General features: G+C 47.6%; 2 protein-coding genes across 3 annotated transcripts in view; both read right to left on the bottom strand.

The window, feature by feature from the left end:
* The window catches only part of ESS2 (ess-2 splicing factor homolog), a 63,244-nt gene that overhangs the window by 31,662 nt on the left and 11,054 nt on the right, over window positions 1-20,528 (bottom strand). The window lies entirely within an intron of this gene.
* On the bottom strand, window positions 14,830-16,361 carry LOC138669953 (uncharacterized). The gene is made up of 2 exons (XM_069756861.1): window positions 15,939-16,361; window positions 14,830-15,832 (listed from the first exon to the last, which is right to left on the bottom strand). The coding sequence occupies exons 1-2, from the start codon at window positions 16,289-16,291 to the stop codon at window positions 14,950-14,952; spliced, it is 1,236 nt and encodes a 411-aa protein (XP_069612962.1). The 5' UTR covers window positions 16,292-16,361; the 3' UTR covers window positions 14,830-14,949.

The raw sequence follows: 20,528 nt of genomic DNA, 5'->3' as shown, positions 1-20,528 counted from the left end.
GTTTTCTTTCCTCAAAAATAATTATTTAGCCCAGAGTTTTTTATTTTTCCCAAGGGTAACAGGAGAAATTTGACCCCAATATTTGTTGTCCAGTTTCTCCTGAGTACGGTGATACCCCATATGTGGGGGTAAACTACTGTTTGGGCACATGCCGGGGCTTGGAATTGAAGTAGTGACGTTTTGAAATGCAGACTTTGATGGAATGCTCTGCGGGCGTCACGTTGCGTTTGCAGAGCCCCTGATGTGCCTAAACAGTAGAAACCCCCCACAAGTGACCCCATTTTGGAAACTAGACCCTGAAAGGAACTTATCTAGATGTGTGGTGAGCACTTTGAACCCCCAAGTGCTTCATAGAAGTTTATAATGCAGAGCCGTGAAAATAATAAATACGTTTTCTTTCCTCAAAAATAATTATTTAGCCCAGAATTTTTTATTTTCCCAAGGGTAACAGGAGAAATTGGACCCCAAAAGTTGTTGTCCAGTTTCTCCTGAGTACGCTGATACCCCATATGTGGGGGTAAACCACTGTTTGGGCACACGTCGGGGCTCAGAAGGGGAGTAGTGACTTTTGAAATGCAGACTTTGATGGAATGGTCTGCGGGTGTCACGTTGCGTTTGCAGAGCCCCTGGTGTGCCTAAACAGTAGAAACCCCCCACAAGTGACCCCATTTTAGAAACTAGACCCCCCAAGGAACTTATCTAGATATGTGGTGAGCACTTTGAACCCCCAAGTGCTTCACAGACGTTTACAACACAGATCCGTGAAAATAAAAAATCATTTTTCTTTCCTCAAAAATTATGTTTTAGCAAGCATTTTTTTAGATTCACAAGGGTAACAGGAGAAATTGGACCCCAGTAATTGTTGCGCAGTTTGTCCTGAGTATGCTGGTACCCCATATGTGGGGGTAAACCACTGTTTGGGCACACGTCAGGGCTCGGAAGTGAGGGAGCACCATTTGACTTTTTGAATACGAGATTGGCTGGAATCAATGGTGGCGCCATGTTGCGTTTGGAGACCCCTGATGTGCCTAAACAGTGGTAACCCCTCAATTCTAACTCCAACACTAACCCCAACACACCCCTAACCCTAATCCCAACTGTAGCCATAATCCTAATCACAACCCTAACCACAACACACCCCTAACCACAACACTAACCCCAACACACCCCTAACCACAACCCTAACCCCAACACACCCCTAACCACAACACTAATTCCAACCCTAACCCTAAGGCTATGTGCCCACGTTGCGGATTCGTGTGAGATATTTCCGCACCATTTTTGAAAAATCCGCGGGTAAAAGGCACTGTGTTTTACCTGCGGATTTTCCGCGGATTTCCAGTGTTTTTTGTGCGGATTTCACCTGCGGATTTCTATTGAGGAACAGGTGTAAAACGCTGCGGAATCCGCACAAAGAATTCACATGCTGCGGAAAATACAACGCAGCGTTCCCGCGCGGTATTTTCCGCATCACGGGCACAGCGGATTTGGTTTTTCATATGTTTACATGGTACTGTAAACCTGATGGAACACTGCTGCGAATCCGCAGCCAAATCCGCACCGTGTGCACATAGCCTAATTCTAAAGGTATGTGCACACGCTGCGGAAAACGCTGCGGATCCGCAGCAGTTTCCCATGAGTGTACAGTTCAATGTAAACCTATGGGAAACAAAAATCGCTGTACACATGCTGCGGAAAAACTGCACGGAAACGCAGCGGTTTACATTCCGCAGCATGTCACTTCTTTGTGCGGATTCCGCAGCGGTTTTACAACTGCTCCAATAGAAAATCGCAATTGTAAAACCGCAGTGAAATGCGCAGAAAAAAACGCGGTAAATCCGCCATAAATCCGCAGCGGTTTAGCACTGCGGATTTATCAAATCCGCAGCGGAAAAATCCGCAGAGGACCAGAATACGTGTGCACATTCCTAACCCTAACCCTAGCCCTAACCCTAGCCCTAACCCTAACCCTACCCCTAACCCTACCCCTACCCCTAACCCTACCCCTACCCCTAACCCTAACCCTACCCCTAACCCTAACCCTACCCCTAACCCTAACCCTATTCTAACATTAGTGGAAAAAAAAAATTTCTTTATTTTTTTATTGTCCCTACCTATGGGGGTGACAAAGGGGGGGGGTCATTTATTATTTTTTTTATTTTGATCACTGAGATAGATTATATCTCAGTGATCAAAATGCACTTTGGAACGAATCTGCCGGCCGGCAGATTCGGCGGGCGCACTGCACATGCGCCCGCCATTTTGGAAGATGGCGGCGCCCGGGAGAAGACGGACGGGACCACGGCTGGATCGGTAAGTATGATAGGGTGGGGGGGGACCACGGGGGGGGGGATCGGAGCACGGGGGGGGGGATCGGAGCACGGGGGGGGGAATCGGAGCGCGGGAGGGGTGGAACGGAGCGCGGGGGGCGTGGAACGGAGCACGGGGGGGCTGGAACGGAGCACGGGGGGGTGGAACGGAGCACGGGGGGGGGTGGATCGGAGTGCAGGGGGGGTGATTGGAGCACGGGGGGGTGATTGGAGCACGGGGGGAGCGGACACGAGCACGGGGGGGAGCGGAGCACAGGGCGGAGGGGAGCCGGAGCAGTGTACCGGCCAGATCGGGGGGGTGGGGGGGCGATCGGAGGGGTGGGGTGGGGGCACACTAGTATTTCCAGCCATGGCCGATGATATTTCAGCATCGGCCATGGCTGGATTGTAATATTTCACCCGTTATAATGGGTGAAATATTACAAATCGCTCTGATTGGCAGTTTCACTTTCAACAGCCAATCAGAGCGATCGTAGCCACGAGGGGGTGAAGCCACCCCCCCTGGGCTAAACTACCACTCCCCCTGTCCCTGCAGATCGGGTGAAATGGGAGTTAACCCTTTCACCCGATCTGCAGGGACGCGATCTTTCCATGACGCCGCATAGGCGTCATGGGTCGGATTGGCACCGACTTTCATGACGCCTACGTGGCGTCAAAGGTCGGGAAGGGGTTAATTACCCTCTTTGATAGTCCTCTAGTTCTCAGAATTGAGAATTCAGAAGCCAGGCATTTAGGTGTAGCCTCTCGGGATCTGGATGCAGTATTGGCCCCTGGTAGAGAAGGTCTTTGACCGGTGGAAGTGCTATTGGCCCTCTATCTTTAGACTGATGAGGGCCCCAAACCAACCTCTTTTGGGCCAAAGTGGAGCCACTAGGATCACCTTGAGTTTTTCTGCCCTTATTTTCTGCAGGACTTTTGGTAGGACTGGCAATGGCGGGAAAGCGTATGCTAGCGTGAATGTCCATGGCTGGACCAATGCGTCCACAGCTAACCCCGGATTCATCGGATCTAGCGAGAAGAACTGGTCTACCTTTGTGTTCTGACTGTTCACAAACAAGTCCACTTCTGGCTGACCCCATCTTTTGACTAGTATCTGAAAGACTTCTGGGTTTAGGCTCCATTCTCCTGGATGGACCTCTGTTCTGCTCAAGAAGTCAGCTTGTACGTTTATCTCCCCTTTTATATGTAGGGCGGATATCAAGAGAACATGTTCTTCGGCCCACGAAAATATTCTTGCTGATATTCTTTTTAGATCTTCGTGTCTTGTACTTCCCTGGTGGCGAAGGTGGGCAACTGTTGTCATGTTGTCTGAGTATATTTTTATGTGGGAATTTTGTACAAGAGTTACCGCCGCTTTGAGGACTTCTTCCACTGCTTTTAGCTCTTTGAAATTCGAGGATTGTTGTGCTATTTCGGCTGACCAGAATCCCTGGAATATGTGCTGGTCTACCGTAGCTCCCCAACCTTTTCCACTGGTATCTACTGTTATGGTCACTGCTGGGACCTGCAACCAGGGAACTCCTCTTATTAAGTTCTCTTTTTGTAGCCACCATGTTAATGAGGACTTTACATGCGGTGGTATCCGGATCTTTTTGTCTAGAGAACCTGGGGATCCGTCCCAGCTTGACAGAATATGTGTCTGAAGTATCCTGTTGTGGGCTTGAGCCCATGCCACCATCTGGATGCAAGATGTCATGGTACCTAGAACCGACATGGCCCATCTTAGAGATACTCTCTTCTTGTCCCGCAATGTTCTTATCTTTGATGTAAGCAGGGACTGTTTTTGTTCGGGCAAGAAAGATGTTTGGCTGTGGGAGTCTAATAAGACCCCTAAAAAGGTCTTCGTTGTGGACGGAACCATATCCGATTTTTTGGGGTTTATCACCCAACCCAGGGATGACAGGATCTGGACTGTTTGAAGATGTTCTTGTAGAATTGGAACCGTGGGAGCCACTACCAAGAGGTCGTCGAGGTATGGGATTATGCATATCTGCCGACTTCTGATGTACGCCATCACCTCGGACATGACCTTTGTAAAGATCCTTGGAGCTGATGATAGTCCGAATGGGAGGACATTGAACTGGAAGTGGTCTATAACTTCTCCTCTGGTGACTGCAAACCTTAGAAATTTTCGATAGGTTGGATGGACTGGGACGTGATAATATGCGTCCTGTAAGTCGATGGTTGCCATGACGAAGTCTTGCCCTATTAAGGGTACTGTCGATCTGACGGACTCCATTCTGAATCTTCTGTAGGTTACATATTGATTCAGCGGTTTCAGATTGATTATCATCCGATGGGTTCCGTTTGGTTTCTTTATCAGAAATAGGCTGGAATAATGGCCCTTGTTTCTTTCGTCTTTTGGGACTGTGGAGATCACATTGTTGATTAAGAGATCTTCTATCCCAGTTATCAGGGTGGACTGCAGCTTCGGTGTTGATAACGTTGTAGTTTTCATTCTTTTTTGGGGATATGATGTAAACTCTATTTTCATCCCCTCTTTGACCAATCTTAAGGTCCACTGATCCATACCGATCTCTTGCCAGACTGGGAGGAAGTTCGAAATCCGACCCCCCACTATGACGGCGTCATTGCTTTCTCTGGTTTTGGGGTTGTGAAAGAAAAAGATTCCTGTCTTTCCCTCCTTTCGGATAGCTCCAGCGACCTGTCTTACCCTTTCCTCTGTATTGAGGAGTATGCTCCTGCTGAGCGCGGAAGGGTCTTTTCCTAGGGTTTCTAGGTTCTGGTAAGGTCTTTTTCTTGTCTGAAGCCTTCTCCAAAAGGTCATCCAAGGCTGGTCCAAACATATACTTTCCTTTAAAAGGAATAGAACACAGCCTCATCTTGGAAGTCATATCCCCAGACCAGGATCTTAGCCAGAGTGCACGCCTTACCGAGTTTGACAGTGCGGAAGATCTCGCCGTCACTCTCACGGATTCTGCAGAAGCATCTGCTAAAAAGCCTGTTGCTTTCTGGAAGATAGGCAAGGAGGCTAGAATATCTTCTCTCGGGGTACCTGAGGACAAGTGCTCCTCTAGCTGCCCCAGCCAGCGATGCATCGATCTAGCCACGCAGGTGGATACTGAATTGATGTTCAGTAAAGACGCTGACGTTTCCCACGACTTCCTTAGTAGTCCGTCCATCTTACGTTCCAGAGGGTCTCTCAGTTGGGAGGCATCCTCAAATGGTAGCGTGGTCTTTTTGGCTACTCTAGCAATCTGGACGTCCACTTTTGGAACTTCAGACCAGCATGACGCTGTCTCGGCATCCACAGGAAATCTGTCTTTAATTTCTGCTGGAGTAGTCAGCTTCTTTTCTGGGGATTCCCACTCGTCCAGAACTAAATCCCGGATGTTTTGGTGAATAGGAAACACCTGACGCTTCCTAGAACGAAGTCCTCCAAACATCTCTTCTTGCACTGACTGGGCCGTCTTCTCTTCCTCAACCTCCATAGTTTTCCTTACAGCCGTAAGGAGTTCTTCTATATCAGATGAAGAGAAGTAGTATCTCTCTTGCTGGACAGTTTCAGAGTCCAGGGATAATTCACCCTCCTCTGGGGGTTCGTCCGACGTCTCTCCTTGAGAGTCCTCCTGCTCTTCCTCCTGTGGATTAAGTTTCCTTTTCTTAGCCTCAGGAGGGGCACTAGGAGATGGTGTAGGCTGGGAAAGAGTGGCCAGAGATGTTTTTATCTCCTGCTGGATTAAGGTTTTAATCTCTTCTATCAGGGATGGCTGTTCCTCTCTGATTATTTTGTCTGTGCATTCTTTGCACAATGATTTCTTGTATGAAGAGGACAACTTCTTCATACAAACTGCGCATTTGCGGGTAGTTTTTGTTTTGCTTCCTGATGTGGGTTCCTTGTCTAAAAAGGAAGGGGAGAAGGAATCAAGACTACAACCCACATCAGGGAATGGACACCCTGGGCCAGATTACTTACTGGGGCCGGGATGGTGCTGGGATCTGCAAGAGCAGAGCGCGAGGCAGACGTCTCCATGATTTTCACCACACTGTGGTCTTACCTGAGACGTCTTCTTGTCCGGGGCTCTTAAATAGGCGACCGGACACAGCACCTGTCCTCCTGTGAGAGGACCTCCTCCTCCAATGTCCGGATGTGGGGGGAGAAAGACCGCCGATATCCACGCTAACTAACATGCGTTCCAGCGTGGAACGCAAAGGAGCCTCCTGAGTACTGAAGCCGGCCGGCGTCTGACGTCACTTCCTGCCGCCGGCTTCAGACCGGAAGCCCTCATCGCGCGCACAGCGCTGGAGGAGGAGAGGGGCTGGAGAGCTCAGGGAGGCCTCCAGCCGAAGAATGCCGCCCAGACCTTGCCTTGTCGGTGCGGACTGGTGGCGGAAGTCCCGAGTCCGGAGAGACGGGAGCAGCGCTCGGGGAAGAGAGGCAAGTCTGCTCCCCAGCTGCCCAGCATAGAATCTCTTTCCCCCTGGTGACCGCTGCCGGCACAGCACACCTGGGATGACCTCTTCATCCCTAGTAGGGACAGGAAAAAACACTGAGGGGAGGATGAGGGAGGGGTTATTTAACCTCTTGTCATTTCCTGTCCCTATTAGGAAAGGGGTAACATCCTCCAGGTGTGCTGTCGTGGGGGGTTACTAGAGAAAATGGTGATAAAGTTACAGAGCGTCTATATTCAATTGCAGACATTTCGACTCGTCCTAGGTCTTATTCATTACGTCGTTGTATAATGCTGGAAATACAGGTAGCTGTGGTTTGTATAGGGACAGTCCCCAGAATACGAGTGTGCGTGGAGAGCTGTATACTCCTCAGTTCAGTAGAATTATAGTGGTATGCTGTACGTGTTGCTGTCCCTATACAAACCTATGTTTATGGGGGCTGCGTTATATTCGATCAAGGCCATGGTGAGTGCATTATACGATATGTACAATATGGGACCTGCATTGTACTGTATCGAGGACTATCTGTACCAATCATTCTTCCTCAGTCGGAGTAAGGGTAGGTGCACATGGTCAGTAAACGCTGCGGGTTTGGACGTTGCGTACTTGTGCAGCATGCAAACGTTACAGCATAGTGGATGGGATTTCAAGAAATCCCATGCCCACTATGCATCCACAACACCCACAGCTCACCTGCAGAGACAGACATGCTGTGCATTTCTCCAGACCGCAGCATGTCAATTTATCTTGCAGAGATGCGAGCCTCTGTAAGATAAATTTCATCTGTACAAAGTATTGGACATGGTGAATCCGCATGGTTCAATGATCACCAGCGGAATCATCTGCGTTCAATAGTGGCCAGCGGACATGTGCTGAGCCCAAAGCGCTGCCAATTACTCAACGTGTGCACCTACCCTAAAGAGGAAACACCGGATTACGTACCGGTAATGCTCTTTTATAGAGCCACGACAGCACCCACTTGAGAGAGGGGATCCGCCCCTAGGAACAGGAAACCCTATGGAGAGAATAAAAGGGGCGGTCCCCCTCGCTCCCACAGTTGGGTTTACAGAGATTGCGAGGAACCGCCCATTAGATTTTAGTAGGTCATTCAATATTACCGTTTATAACTAGTTAACTTAAGTATGGCTAACTACAAGAACCAAACACCCTTAACTGTGCTTCTAAATAAAAAAACCTATAAGGGTGGGAAGTGAAGGGGTGCTGTCGTGGATCTATAAAAGAGCATTACCGGTACGTAATCCGGTGTTTTCTCTTCGCCACGACAGCACCCACTTGAGAGACTTTCAGAGATAGTCATTTGGGAGGGATCACCGTGTTAAGGACTGATCTACCGAAGGACAAGTCAGAAGAGGAAGACAAGTCTAATCTATAGTGATTATAGAAGGTAGTAGGTGAAGACCAGGTTGCGGCCTTACATATCTGTTCTAACGGAACCTCTGCTCATTCAGCCCAGGATGATGCAATCGCCCGGGTGGAATGTGCTCTTACGGTCTCAGGCGGATTCTCCCCTTTGGATGAATAGGCCAGACATATTGCATCTCGAATCCACCGAGATAAAGTACCCTTCGTGATTCCAGCTCCTTTTCTATGACCCTGGAACGAAACAAAGAGAGCCCTGCTCTTCCTCCAAGCACTAGTCCTATCCAAATAGGCTAATATGGCTCTCCTCACATCTAAGGCCTCTTTCACACTTCAGTCTTTCGGCGTCAGTCAAAAACCGCCATTTTCGTGAAATGGCGGATCCGCCATTTTTTTTGGCGGATCCGCTATTTTCCCATTGACTTGCATTAGAGACTGATTGTGGCGGATGGCCGTCCGTTCCATCCGCCATGCGACGGATCCGTCGATATTTGGCGGATGTTGTCTAGACATTGACGGACTTTGTAACGTTTTTTGGCGCCGCCGAAAAGGCGGACCGCGGCGGATCCGTCGTGTCCGCCTTTTTTTAGAATGGGCGCCTATGGGCGACGGATCCGTCGCGATCCGCTTTTTGGCGGATCCGTCGCCTCAATCCGCTTTTTTTGATTGAGCATGCTCCAAAAAGTGGATACTTTGCCCAGACAACCCAAAAACTATATAAAGAGGACAGGTCATTCCCAAATGTACCAGCCAGCAAGACAGACCCTTCAATGCAAGAGAGACCCAGCCAGACCCTGCCAGCAAGACCTTGCCAGCCAGAGAGGCCCTGCCAGCTAGCCAGAGAGGCCCTGCCAGCCAGCCAGAGAGGCCGTGCCAGCCAGACCCTGCCTGAGACAGCCATGTGAGTACCGTATATACTCGAGTATAAGCCGAGATTTTCAGCCCAAATTTTTGGGCTGAAAGTGCCCCCCTCGGCTTATACTCGAGTCACGGTAGCGGTGGGGTCGGCAGGTGAGGGGGAGAGGGCGCTGGGGTATACTTACCTAGTCCCAGCGATCCTCGCGCTGTCCCTGCCGTCCCACGGGCTTCGGCGCTGCAGTTTCTTCCTCTCTTCAGCGGTCACGTGGGACCGCTCATTACAGAAATGAATAAGCGGCTCCACCTCCCATAGGGGCGGAGCCGCTTATTCATTTCTCTAATCAGCGGTGCCGGTGACCGCTGATAGAGAAAGAAGCTGCGGCACCGAAGACAGGAGGGGACAGCGCGAGGATCGCCAGGACTAGGTGAGTATAGCATATTCACCTGTCCTCGTTCCAGCCGCCGGGCGCCGATCCATCTTCCCGGCCGGCGCCTCCATCTTCCCGGCGTCTCTGCTCTCTGACTGTTCAGGCAGAGGGCGCGATGACGCATACAGTGTGCGCGGCGCCCTCTGCCTGATCAGTCAGAGCAGAGACGCCGGGAAGATGGAGGCGCCGGAACGAGACGCCGGGAGCTGCAATCAAGGGAGGTGAGTATGTGTTTTTTTTTCTTTATTGCGGCAGCGGCGGCACAAATTTATGTGGAACATCTATGGGGCACAGTGAACGGTGCAGAGCACCGTATATGGCACAGCACAGCTATGGGGCACAGTGAACGGTGCAGAGCACCGTATATGGCACAGCACAGCTATGGGGCACAGTGAACGGTGCAGAGCACCGTATATGGCACAGCACAGCTATGGGGCACAGTGAACGGTGCAGAGCACCGTATATGGCACAGCACAGCTATGGGGCACAGTGAACGGTGCAGAGCACCGTATATGGCACAGCACAGCTATGGGGCACAGTGAACGGTGCAGAGCACCGTATATGGCACAGCACAGCTATGGGGCACAGTGAACGGTGCAGAGCACCGTATATGGCACAGCACAGCTATGGGGCACAGTGAACGGTGCAGAGCACCGTATATGGCACAGCACAGCTATGGGGCACAGTGAACGGTGCAGAGCACCGTATATGGCACAGCACAGCTATGGGGCACAGTGAACGGTGCAGAGCACCGTATATGGCACAGCACAGCTATGGGGCACAGTGAACGGTGCAGAGCACCGTATATGGCACAGCACAGCTATGTATGGGGCACAGTGAACGGTGCAGAGCACCGTATATGGCACAGCTATGTATGGGGCACAGTGAACGGTGCAGAGCACCGTATATGGCACAGCTATGGGGCACAGTGAACGGTGCAGAGCACCGTATATGGCACAGCTATGGGGCACAGTGAACGGTGCAGAGCACCGTATATGGCACAGCACAGCTATGGGGCACAGTGAACGGTGCAGAGCACCGTATATGGCACAGCTATGGGGCACAGTGAACGGTGCAGAGCACCGTATATGGCACAGCACAGCTATGGGGCACAGTGAACGGTGCAGAGCACCGTATATGGCACAGCTATGGGGCACAGTGAACGGTGCAGAGCACCGTATATGGCACATCTATGGGGCACAATGAACGGTGCAGAGCACCGTATATGGCACAGCTAGGGGGCACAATGAACGGTGCAGAGCACTATATGGTTCACACCTATGGGGAAATATGAACGGTGCAGAGCACTATATGGCACAGCTATGGGGAAATAATGATCTATTTTTATTTTTGAAATTCACCGGTAAATGCTGCATTTCCACCCTAGGCTTATACTCGAGTCAATAAGTTTTCCCAGTTTTTTGTGGCAAAATTAGGGGGGTCGGCTTATACTCGGGTCGGCTTATACTCGAGTATATACGGTACTGACATCCAGCGTGCGTGTGTGTGTGTGTGTGTGTGTGTGTGTGTGTGTGTGTGTGTGTGTGTGTGTGTGTGTGTGTGTGTGTGTGTGTGTGTGTGTGTGTGCGTGCATTTGTGTATGACGTACTGAGTACAGCAAGAGCTTTTAAAACCTGAATCCAACCTGAGGCCTGCCGTCGTCCTGCAACAGCCAGTGCCCTGCTACAGTCCAGATCCACCCCGAGGCCTGCCACTGTGAATATATCAAGCTCCAGCTGGAGGACTGATGACAGTGTGTGTGTGTGTATTTTTGTACTGCTGTGTGCTTTTGTATGTATGTGTTCATGTGCCTGCACCTTATTATGCCTTCGTCAATATTACGCCTGTTCATGTGTTATGCTTGCGTTATGACTCTGCTTGCAGGTATGTTTGTGTGCATCTTGTTGGTTGCATGTGCATTTGTCAATGCCATATTGGTTAATGTTGATTTTTGATGTATTTACTAAAGGTACCGTCACACGCTGCAGCGATACCGACAACGATCCGGATCGCTGCAGCGTCGCTGTTTGGTTGCTGGAGAGCTGTCACACAGACAGCTCTCCAGCGACCAACGATGCCGGTAACCAGAGTAAACATCGGGTTACTAACTGCAGAGCCGCGCTTAGTAACCCGATGTTTACCCTGGTTACCAGTGTAAAAGTAAAGAAAAAAAAGGTAAATTCCGCTGTCTGTCCCCGTGCTGTGCTTCTCTGCATTGTGAGCGCCAGCCAGCCGTAAAGCAGAGCACAGCGGTGACGTCACCACTGTGCTTTCCGGCCGCTGTGCTTACACAGGGCAGAGAAGCAGAGTGCCGAGGGACAGACAGAAGGTGGCTGTGTGTGCGCGTGCGTGCGTGCGTGTGCCTGCCTGCCCTGTTTATATGTTTTTCATACTATGCTGGTATTTTGAATAGCTGTGGTGTAAAATTTGTTTTCTGTGTGTGTATAAATGATGTGTGATGTGTTCTGCATCTTTGTTGTTTTCCATAATGTACTTGTATTTCAAATAAAGAGCAGTGTAGCTCCTACTGTACCCTAAAAAAAAGAAAATTTAAAAAAATATAGTAATAAAAATTTCACAAAACTGTCAGTAGTCTCATTTCAAGATAAATGTAATATTGGGTAAACATGCAGTAAAGGTTATATATACAAATGTGTAATGCAAATCTTTGCTATAAAATATGTTATCTGGTTTTAGAAAATACAAACTGTAGGGTAATCATAATTAACAATTTTGGGGATCGGTATTTTAATTTCGAATGAGGAACATTTTTTATAAGGTTAAACTTTGTTTAGGTGGGTTTTACCAGCATGCGCATTGCGCATATCAAGTTCTAAGTAGTTTTGGTGTTGTTTTAAAGGGATTTTTTGGGGGTTTTTTTTGTGGGGAAACAGGAGGTAGAGGGTTTGGCAGCTTGTGCATCAAGTTTGACGGTAGAATTTTTTTTTTCTTTTGTGGTGGGGGAAATCAAAAATAAGTTGGCACTGTATGTACTGTAGTAGGTACTGACCCAAGACGTACACAAGCAGGCTCCCCATTTTTTTTTTAAAGTTGTAAGTGTAAAGTCCCTACAGCTGCATCTATCCTTTTGTATAGTAGCTTAGAACTCTCTTTATGCTTGCAGATTCTAGGGACCAAGAGGACCCAAGCAAGGGACCGACCGACCCAAGCTATACGCAAGCCCCAAGTTTTGGAAACAGATGTAAGTGTAAAGTCCTGAAAGCTGCATCTATCTATCTATCCTTTTGTATAGTAGCTTAGAACTCCCTTTATGCTTACAGATTCTAGGGACCAAGACGACCCAAGATAGACGCAAGATCATAATGTCTTCTTCTGAGAGCCCCCCAGCACATCATCAGCAAACTGAGGTGTTAATTTTTTTTCTTCATAAATTTTTTATTTTGGTACAACAATGGCAATTGTATTTTAAGCCTTTATGTGTTTATTCTGTATTCACAGGAATATGAAGCAGAGGGGCTAACAGAAGGAGACGGACAGGGTGGAGAAATACAAGGAGCGGGAGCGCATAGTGTAAGTTTTGAACAGACCGATCCTCACATACAATGCACTACACCCAACACAAACATTCAGCACAGCACACACAATACATATGCCTCGATCAAAGAACATTATTAATTTTTTTTTTTTTTTAAATTAGTCTTCACAATCCGGGGCTCGACGTAGAGTTCCTCAAAGCACCTCCCATAGTCGTCGGAATGATAATCGCGGCGGTCGCCGAAGAGTAAGTTCCTTTTTGGTTTGGTGTTTAGTAAAATGTAAAATTCATGTGTTGTAATCTTTCCCTTTTTATTCTTATCTTTTTGTTAGGCTTCACAGCGTGCTCCCGAACAAGATGATGAAGAGGAGGGCATCGATGTGAACACCCTCATCGAAGCAGTACAAAGTCGGGAGCCGCTGTGGAACATGTCGGACCGCCGCCATGCTGACCAGTTAATCACCCGACGGCTATGGGAGGAAGTGTGCAGTGCTGTTATGGATAACTGGGAGGAACTCGATGCTGGGGCCCAGGATCTAGCGCGTAAGTATTCACACTTCATAACCTTATGTTAGGCATGATTTAATGTGGTGTATAGTAACCAATTTTTGCTTTCTCTTTCCAGGTAACAGGATTATCGTGCGGTGGCGGTCACTCAGGGATCGCTTCAAGAGGGAGTTTAATAAGGAGATGCAGGCCCCGAGTGGATCTAGAGGACGCAGGAGCAGATACAAACATGCCAGAGCCCTGTCGTTCCTCCGGTCGACGCTGCTGAGCAGAAGGTAAATATTCAACACCACATATTTTCAGTCAAACTGTAAAAATGTGTAACCTTCAATTTTTTTTGCAGCAAGGGCAATTGTAATATCCAGATACTAATTTTTTTTTTCTTCTTTAACAGCACTTTCTGCAGCACTCGGGAGCCTGCATCAGAGTTGCACCCCTCTGGAGCGATCCCTCAAGAGTCCGCCACCGGGGACCACGTCGATCCCTCTGTTTCTGCACCTTCCCTTTCGTTTGATCCCTCAGCCTCATCCACCAGCGCTGGAGCAGCAGGGCGGACTTCGTCACTTGAAGCTGCAGGTGATGAGTTAGAGTTCCCTTTACCCCACCCCTCTGCCACTGCCGCAACATCTAGACCAACTTTGTGGTCAGGACGGCAGCGCCAGAGAGGTCAGGAAAGGAGCTATGCGCCTGACTTTTTGCAGCTGAATGCATCCTTTCACAGTGCCATCAAGCTTTTGAGTGAGCAAACGTCTGCTGGGTACAATATGCTTAACAAAAGCATACTTGAACTCAGCAGTCGTCTTGATAGGATGCAATCAGATGCAAATCAGTCACCAAGGCACTGTTTTTTTCAGTCAGTCCTCAGGCACATGGAAAATCTAACTCCTGACCTGCAGATGCATGTGATGCAAGGCTGCCACACTGCTCTAGCGCAGGCGATGTCCCATGCCCCTCCACCTACCCTTCATGTGTCAACACCTTTCCCCTCTCAATCCACCGTCTATCCTCCCGTCCGTCCTCCTCCTGTCCGTCCTCCTCCCGTCCATTCTACTCCTTCGTCATTTGTTCCTTCCCCCCTTAGTCTTTCCCAGTTTTTACCGTCCCCCTTCCATTCTTCCCCTTTAACTTCTCCGTTCCCAATCCCACCAACACCTTCATACCTCCCACACACCACATCTGCACCTCAACTCTCTACACAACCTCATGTTTTCACCACCCATTCTACTTCTGTTCCTCCCCGTGATGTCCTGTCCCCCACTCTCGACGTGGTCCGCCCTGTCAGCCCCTCCGCTACTATCTCCACCCCAAACTATGAGAATCTGTAAATAAATAAACAGTTTTTTGGTTTAAAAACAATTTTATTGTCTTTCTCTTTTTTTTTTTTGTAAAGTTTTTAAATCACCAAGGTTATGGCAATAGTAACAATAACAGTGTTTAAAGGGTACCGTTGCAAAACATACAATGCTGCATTAAAGTACAAAGATTTTGTAAGCAAACAAAAAATGGTATTTTTACAAGTGTAAAAAGAAAAAAATTTTTACACCATTTCATACTGCCAGTCAACTGATCCTGCAGGAGACATGAAGTAGTCTGCAAAACTGTCCCGCATTCTGGAGACTGCTACTGGACTGCGAAAAGTGGGGTTTTGGTAATCCCGTAAGGTGCTTTCAGAAACATTATCCTCCAGGGAAACTTGTTCTTTTGATAAAACAAAATTGTGCAGGACAACGCACGCTTTGACCACATCATCGACAGTTTCAGTCTGCAGTTTAATTGCAGTTAGCAGGACTCTCCATTTGGCAGTTAAGATGCCAAAAGCACATTCCACAACTCTTCGTGCTCTGGTTAAGCGGTAATTGTAAATTTTTTTCCTCTGGGTCAGTCCACTACTTCCAAAGGGTTTCAGCAAGTGTGGGGAAAGCTGGAAGGCATCATCTCCAACACAAACAAATGGTAATGGTGGACTAGTGGTTCCAGGGAGAGGTCTAGGGGGCGGAAAATCAAATGTCTCTCCATATAAACGGCGCCCCATTGGTGAATTTTTAAAGATTTGTGAATCATTTGCGCGTCCATACGCACCGATATCAACAGCGATGAACTTGCATTGTGCATCGGCTATGGCCATCAACACAATAGAGAAGTACTTCTTATAGTTATAAAACTGTGATCCAGAGCCTGAAGGTTTGACGATCCGTATGTGCTTTCCATCAACTGCTCCAACACAATTTGGAAACTGGCAAATTTGCTGAAAATTTTGGGCGATCTCCAGCCACCTCTCCTGTGATGGCTCTGGGATGTATTCAGCTTGTAGGCACTCCCACAATGCCCGGCAGGTATCTCTGATGATCCCCGAGATGGTGGATATCCCAAGTCGATACTGAAAATGGAGGGATGAGAACGACTCTCCAGTTGCAAGGAATCTGTTAACAAAACGAAAAGACAATAATTAATAAAAAAATTCAAAAAACAACATTACAGTTATAAGTCTGATGAATGAGAATCATTTAAAAAAAAAAAATTACTTACCGAATAGTCACCATGAGACGCTCTGCTGGTGATATTGAGAATCGCATCTGGGTGTCTCGTCTACGTATACAGTCTTCCACATAGCCCAATAAAAACTCGAAATTTTCAGCTCTCATCCTCACATAATTGAAGAACTTTTGAGGGTTTTCCCTTAGTTCCATGTAAAGCGTGGAATAAACACCACGGGTCATACGTTGTGCTGTGATGGGATGGATCCACAGCCTTCTCTTCCGCCGCTGCCGTAGGATGCGCAGTCTTTGTTCCTCCCTCTCTCGAACGCTGACTGCCAACTGATTTGCCTCAAAAGTAAAATCCGCATAGATCTTTGCAATGTTCGCCAGGACTCCTTCCATTTCTGCCACTTTCTCTACAACCTTTCAAAGATGTGGTGTAAATACACGCTATATATAGTTTTGCAGTAGTATCCAGTAGCCAATCACATTGAAATCCTCCCCTTTTAAAAAACGGATCCGTCAAAAAACGGTTACAACGGATGTAAAAACGGTCGCAACGGTTCTAACGGATCCGTTTTTTAAACGGATCGGGGCAGCTGATCCGTCAAAAAAACGGATCCGTTAGAACCGTTTTTCCACCAAATTTGACGGATCCGTCGATCCGCCACGATGTCGGACCTAACTGACGCCACACAACTGAAGTGTGAAAGAACTCTAATGTGTGGTATTTTTTTTCTTCCTGACTTATAGGGTTATCATAGAAGGAGGGAAGGAAAATTTCTTGTGATCTGTGAAATTTAGTACATACTTTGGGTAAGTATGAAGGGTCTGTTTTTAAGACAACTCTGTCTGGGAAGACTGACATAAAGGGAGGATCTATAGATAGTGCCTGTATGTCACTTACTCTTCTTGCTGATACTAAGGCTACGAGAAGAGCTGTCTTGAGGGAGACATGTTTTATGTGAGCTGAATGTAGTGGCTCAAAAGGGTGGTCTGTAACAGCTTCCAGAACTAAATTAACATCCCAAGGTGGTACATGGGGAATTCGAACTGTCTCTGACCTCTGGCATGCTGCAACAAATCTGGCTACCCATTTATTACCTGCGATATCATGACTATATAAAGCCCCTAGCGCAGAAATGTGTACTTTTAAAAGGTACTGACCGCCAGACCTAGATAGCGCCCTTTTTGAAGAAATTCTAGAATCATGGGAATATGAATTTCATTTGACAGGGCCGTTGGGTAGAGGTTTAAAAATTTTCTCCACACTCTTGCGTAGATGGAGGTAGTGGATTTTTATCTACTTAATAGCAGAGTGTCAATCACTTTGTTTGAGAATCCTCTCATCTTTAGCAACTGCCTCTCAAATTCCAGGCTGTTAGTCGAAGACCCTTCACCTGAGGGTGGTTGAAGGGGCCCTGGAAGAGAAGATCCTGATCCTCCGGGAGGATCCATGGGTCTGAGATTGACATGGCTCTCAGCCAGGAAAACCATGGCCTCTTGGGCCAGAATGGAGCTATTAAGATCACGTTTGCTCTGTCCTCTCTTATCTTCCTGATCACTGTCGGAAGTAATATCAGCGGGGGAAAGGCATATGCCTTCTTGAATACCCATGGCACTTGAAGGGCGTCGAAGATATCTGGATTGTCGGATCGGAACAATGATGCAAATTTTTTGACTTGCCTGTTTTGTCTTGTCGCAAATATCTATCTCTGGAGTGCCCCATTTTTTTACTATCATGCAAAAGATACGACGACTTAGAACCCATTCTCCTTGGTGGAGAGTGTGGCGACTGAGGAAATCTGCTCTCGAATTGTCGATTCACCTCACATGCAGTGCTGACAGGGACAGAAGGTGCTCCTCTGCTATGGCTAGAATGTCGTTGGCTATAGACATGAGTGCTTCTGATCTTGTTCCTCCTTGGTGGTTTATGTATGCTACCGCTGTCATGTTGTCTGAAAAGACTCTTGTATGCGTTCCGTGTAGCTGCGGAAGAAATTCAGACACGGCATGATAGACAGCTTTTAGTTCTTTCTTATTAGGGTATGTTTCCACGATCAGGAAACGCTGCGTGTCTGACGCTGCATAGAGCCGCAGCGTCAGACACGCAGCTTCCAGATGTTACAGCATAGTGGAGGGGATTGAATGAAATCCCGTCTCCACTATGCGTGGTAACACGCACGCGGCGGCCCTGCGACTCCGGACATGCTGCGCGTCTTTTCAGATCGCAGCATGTCCGTATATCTTGCGGCGACGCTGTGTCGCCGCAAGATATAGCACAGGGCCCTATGGTGGGGAGCGATGATGCCGGATGTGTGCTGTGAACACATCCGGCATCATCGCGTCCCAGAAAGGGGGCGGGGCTACCGCAGAGCGGCTAAGCCGCTCCGGCGATACCGCCGGCCATCCTGAAAGTGGACACATACCCTTAGAAGAATCATCCGATTCTCTAGGAGACCACAGACCTTGCACTATTTGATCTTCTAAGTGTGCTCCCCAACCACTAGGACTGGCATCAGTGAAGATAGTTTTTGATGGTTTAACCACCCAGGGAACCCCACTGGTAAAATGATCCGGATTCAACCACCAAGTGAGAGATTGTATTACATCTGTTGGTAAGGGAATACGACTATCCAGTCGGCCATGTAATCTTTCTTCCTCACGAAGAATTGTATATTGTAATTTCCTGCTATGGAATTGGGCCCACGGAACAGCTGGAATACAGGAAGTAAATGAACCAAGAAGGGACATACCTTCTCTTAGGGAAATTAGAGGGTGGTTAATCACTGATTGTACTTTGTTTATGATTGTTATTTGTTTTGATTCAGGAAGAAAGCACATTTGATTTGCAGAATCTAGAATAATTCCTAAAAATTTTTGCTTAGTTGTGGGGGATAATCTAGATTTTTCCCAATTTACTAACCACCCTAACCCCTGTAGGGACGAAATTGAATCAGCTAAACGTTGATGACATTGAGAAAGAGAGTTCCCGACTATCAATAGGTCATCTAAATATGGTATTATGAGGGTGTCTTTTAACCTCAAATATGGCATTACCTCTGACATTAGTTTTGTGAAGACTCTAGGGGCTATTGATAGACCAAAGGGCATTGCTGTGTATTGATAATGCCGAACCTGACCTTTGACCATAACTGCCACCCGTAGATATTTTTGATGTTCACTGAAGATTGGAAGATGATAATATGCATCTTTAAGGTCAAGAACCACCATGAAGCAATGGGGAAACAGAAGCTTAATAGTTGACCGAAAAAGATTCCATCTTAAAAGTTTGATTCTCTAAGAAGACGTTTAGTCTCTTAAGGTTAATTATTGTTCTATATGACCCGTCAGGTTTTGAAATCAAAAATAAAGGGGAATAAAATCCCCTTCCCTTTTGATGACAGGGGACTTCCACCAAAACTCCTTTGGACAGGAGAGTTATTATTTCCTGTTCCAAGGCTTCTTGTTGTGATGGTGACTTTAAGGAAGTCAGACAAAATGAGTCCGGGGGGACTTGGGAAAAACTTAATTTTAGGCCCGTAGTAATGAGGCTAGTTGCCCATGGATTAGAGGTTATTGTCAGCCACTGTATAGAGAAGAAGGACAACCTACCACCAACGGGTAGATCTGTCCTAACGGGGTTTATCCTCAGGTTTGAAAGGGCGTTTTCCGAAGAAGGCTCCTTTTTGTTTAAAGTCTTTATTAGCCCAACGGTCCTGGTTTTTATAGTCCCGTCTTCTATTGAACATGGGCTTTCGGAACGCTCTCCTATAGGATGGAAGGTAAGTGTTATTGGGGAACCCTTTCTTCCTCTCACCCGCTTTGGTAATGATTTCATCTGAGTACCAAATAGGTACTCACCTTGGCATGGTAGACCACATAACTTAGATTTCGTCTGTGGATCTCCTTTCCACCCTTTTAACCACAAGGCGCGGCAAGCCGCGTTGGTCAGACCTGCTGATTTGGCTGCTAACCGGATGGAATCAGCTGAAGCATCAGCTAGAAAGGCAGTAGCTCCTTTAATTAACGGAATAGATGATATGATTTTATTGCGGGAAAGGCCACCTTTCAAGCCTTCTTCAAGGTCATTCAACCAGACCAACATGGACCTTGCAGTACATGTGGCTGAGATAGCCGGTTTTAAGGCTCCTGTACAAGATTCCCAAGTTCTTTTTAAAAGGGAATCCGCTTTCCGATCAAGTGGGTCTTGCAAGGATCCGGAATCTTCTACAGGTAGTAGAGATTTCCTAGAAGTGGATGCCACCGCCGCATCTACTTTTGGGGCCTTTGACCATTTGGAGAAATCATCGTCATTAAAGGGATAGCGACGTTTTGAGGAAGACGGCAACCCTTTTTGCCCCTGGCTTTCCCACTCCTTTTTGACTAAGTCCTTTATCGCTGGAATAACAGGAAAGGAAGGTCTCTTTTTCTCAGACAGGCCGGCAAACATCACGTCCTGTGGTGTCTTGGGGGATTTAGTATCTTCTATACCCATAGTATTACGTATTGATCTGACTAGATTGTCAATACTGTCTGTAGGGAAACATGTATCCTGTTCACCCTCCGAGGATATAACCTCTTGGGAATCGTCCGAATCTTTATCCTCCACCTCAGATGACTGTTCAGATCTAGGAGA

This window comes from Ranitomeya imitator, chromosome 1, assembly GCF_032444005.1.
Source record: "Ranitomeya imitator isolate aRanImi1 chromosome 1, aRanImi1.pri, whole genome shotgun sequence".
NCBI classification, from domain to species: Eukaryota; Metazoa; Chordata; class Amphibia; order Anura; family Dendrobatidae; genus Ranitomeya; species Ranitomeya imitator.
The sequence above is the reverse complement of the archived record's forward strand: the minus strand, read 5'-3'. Positions and strand labels throughout refer to the sequence as shown.

Excerpts from the sequence above, each read along its gene's own strand:
- LOC138669953 (XM_069756861.1), bottom strand. The coding sequence starts at position 16,291 with ATGGAAGGAGTCCTGGCGAACATTGCAAAGATCTATGCGGATTTTACT. Across the intron at positions 15,833-15,938 it reads CGTCTCATGGTGACTATTCG|ATTCCTTGCAACTGGAGAGT; the intron begins GTAAGTAATTTT and ends TTTTGTTAACAG.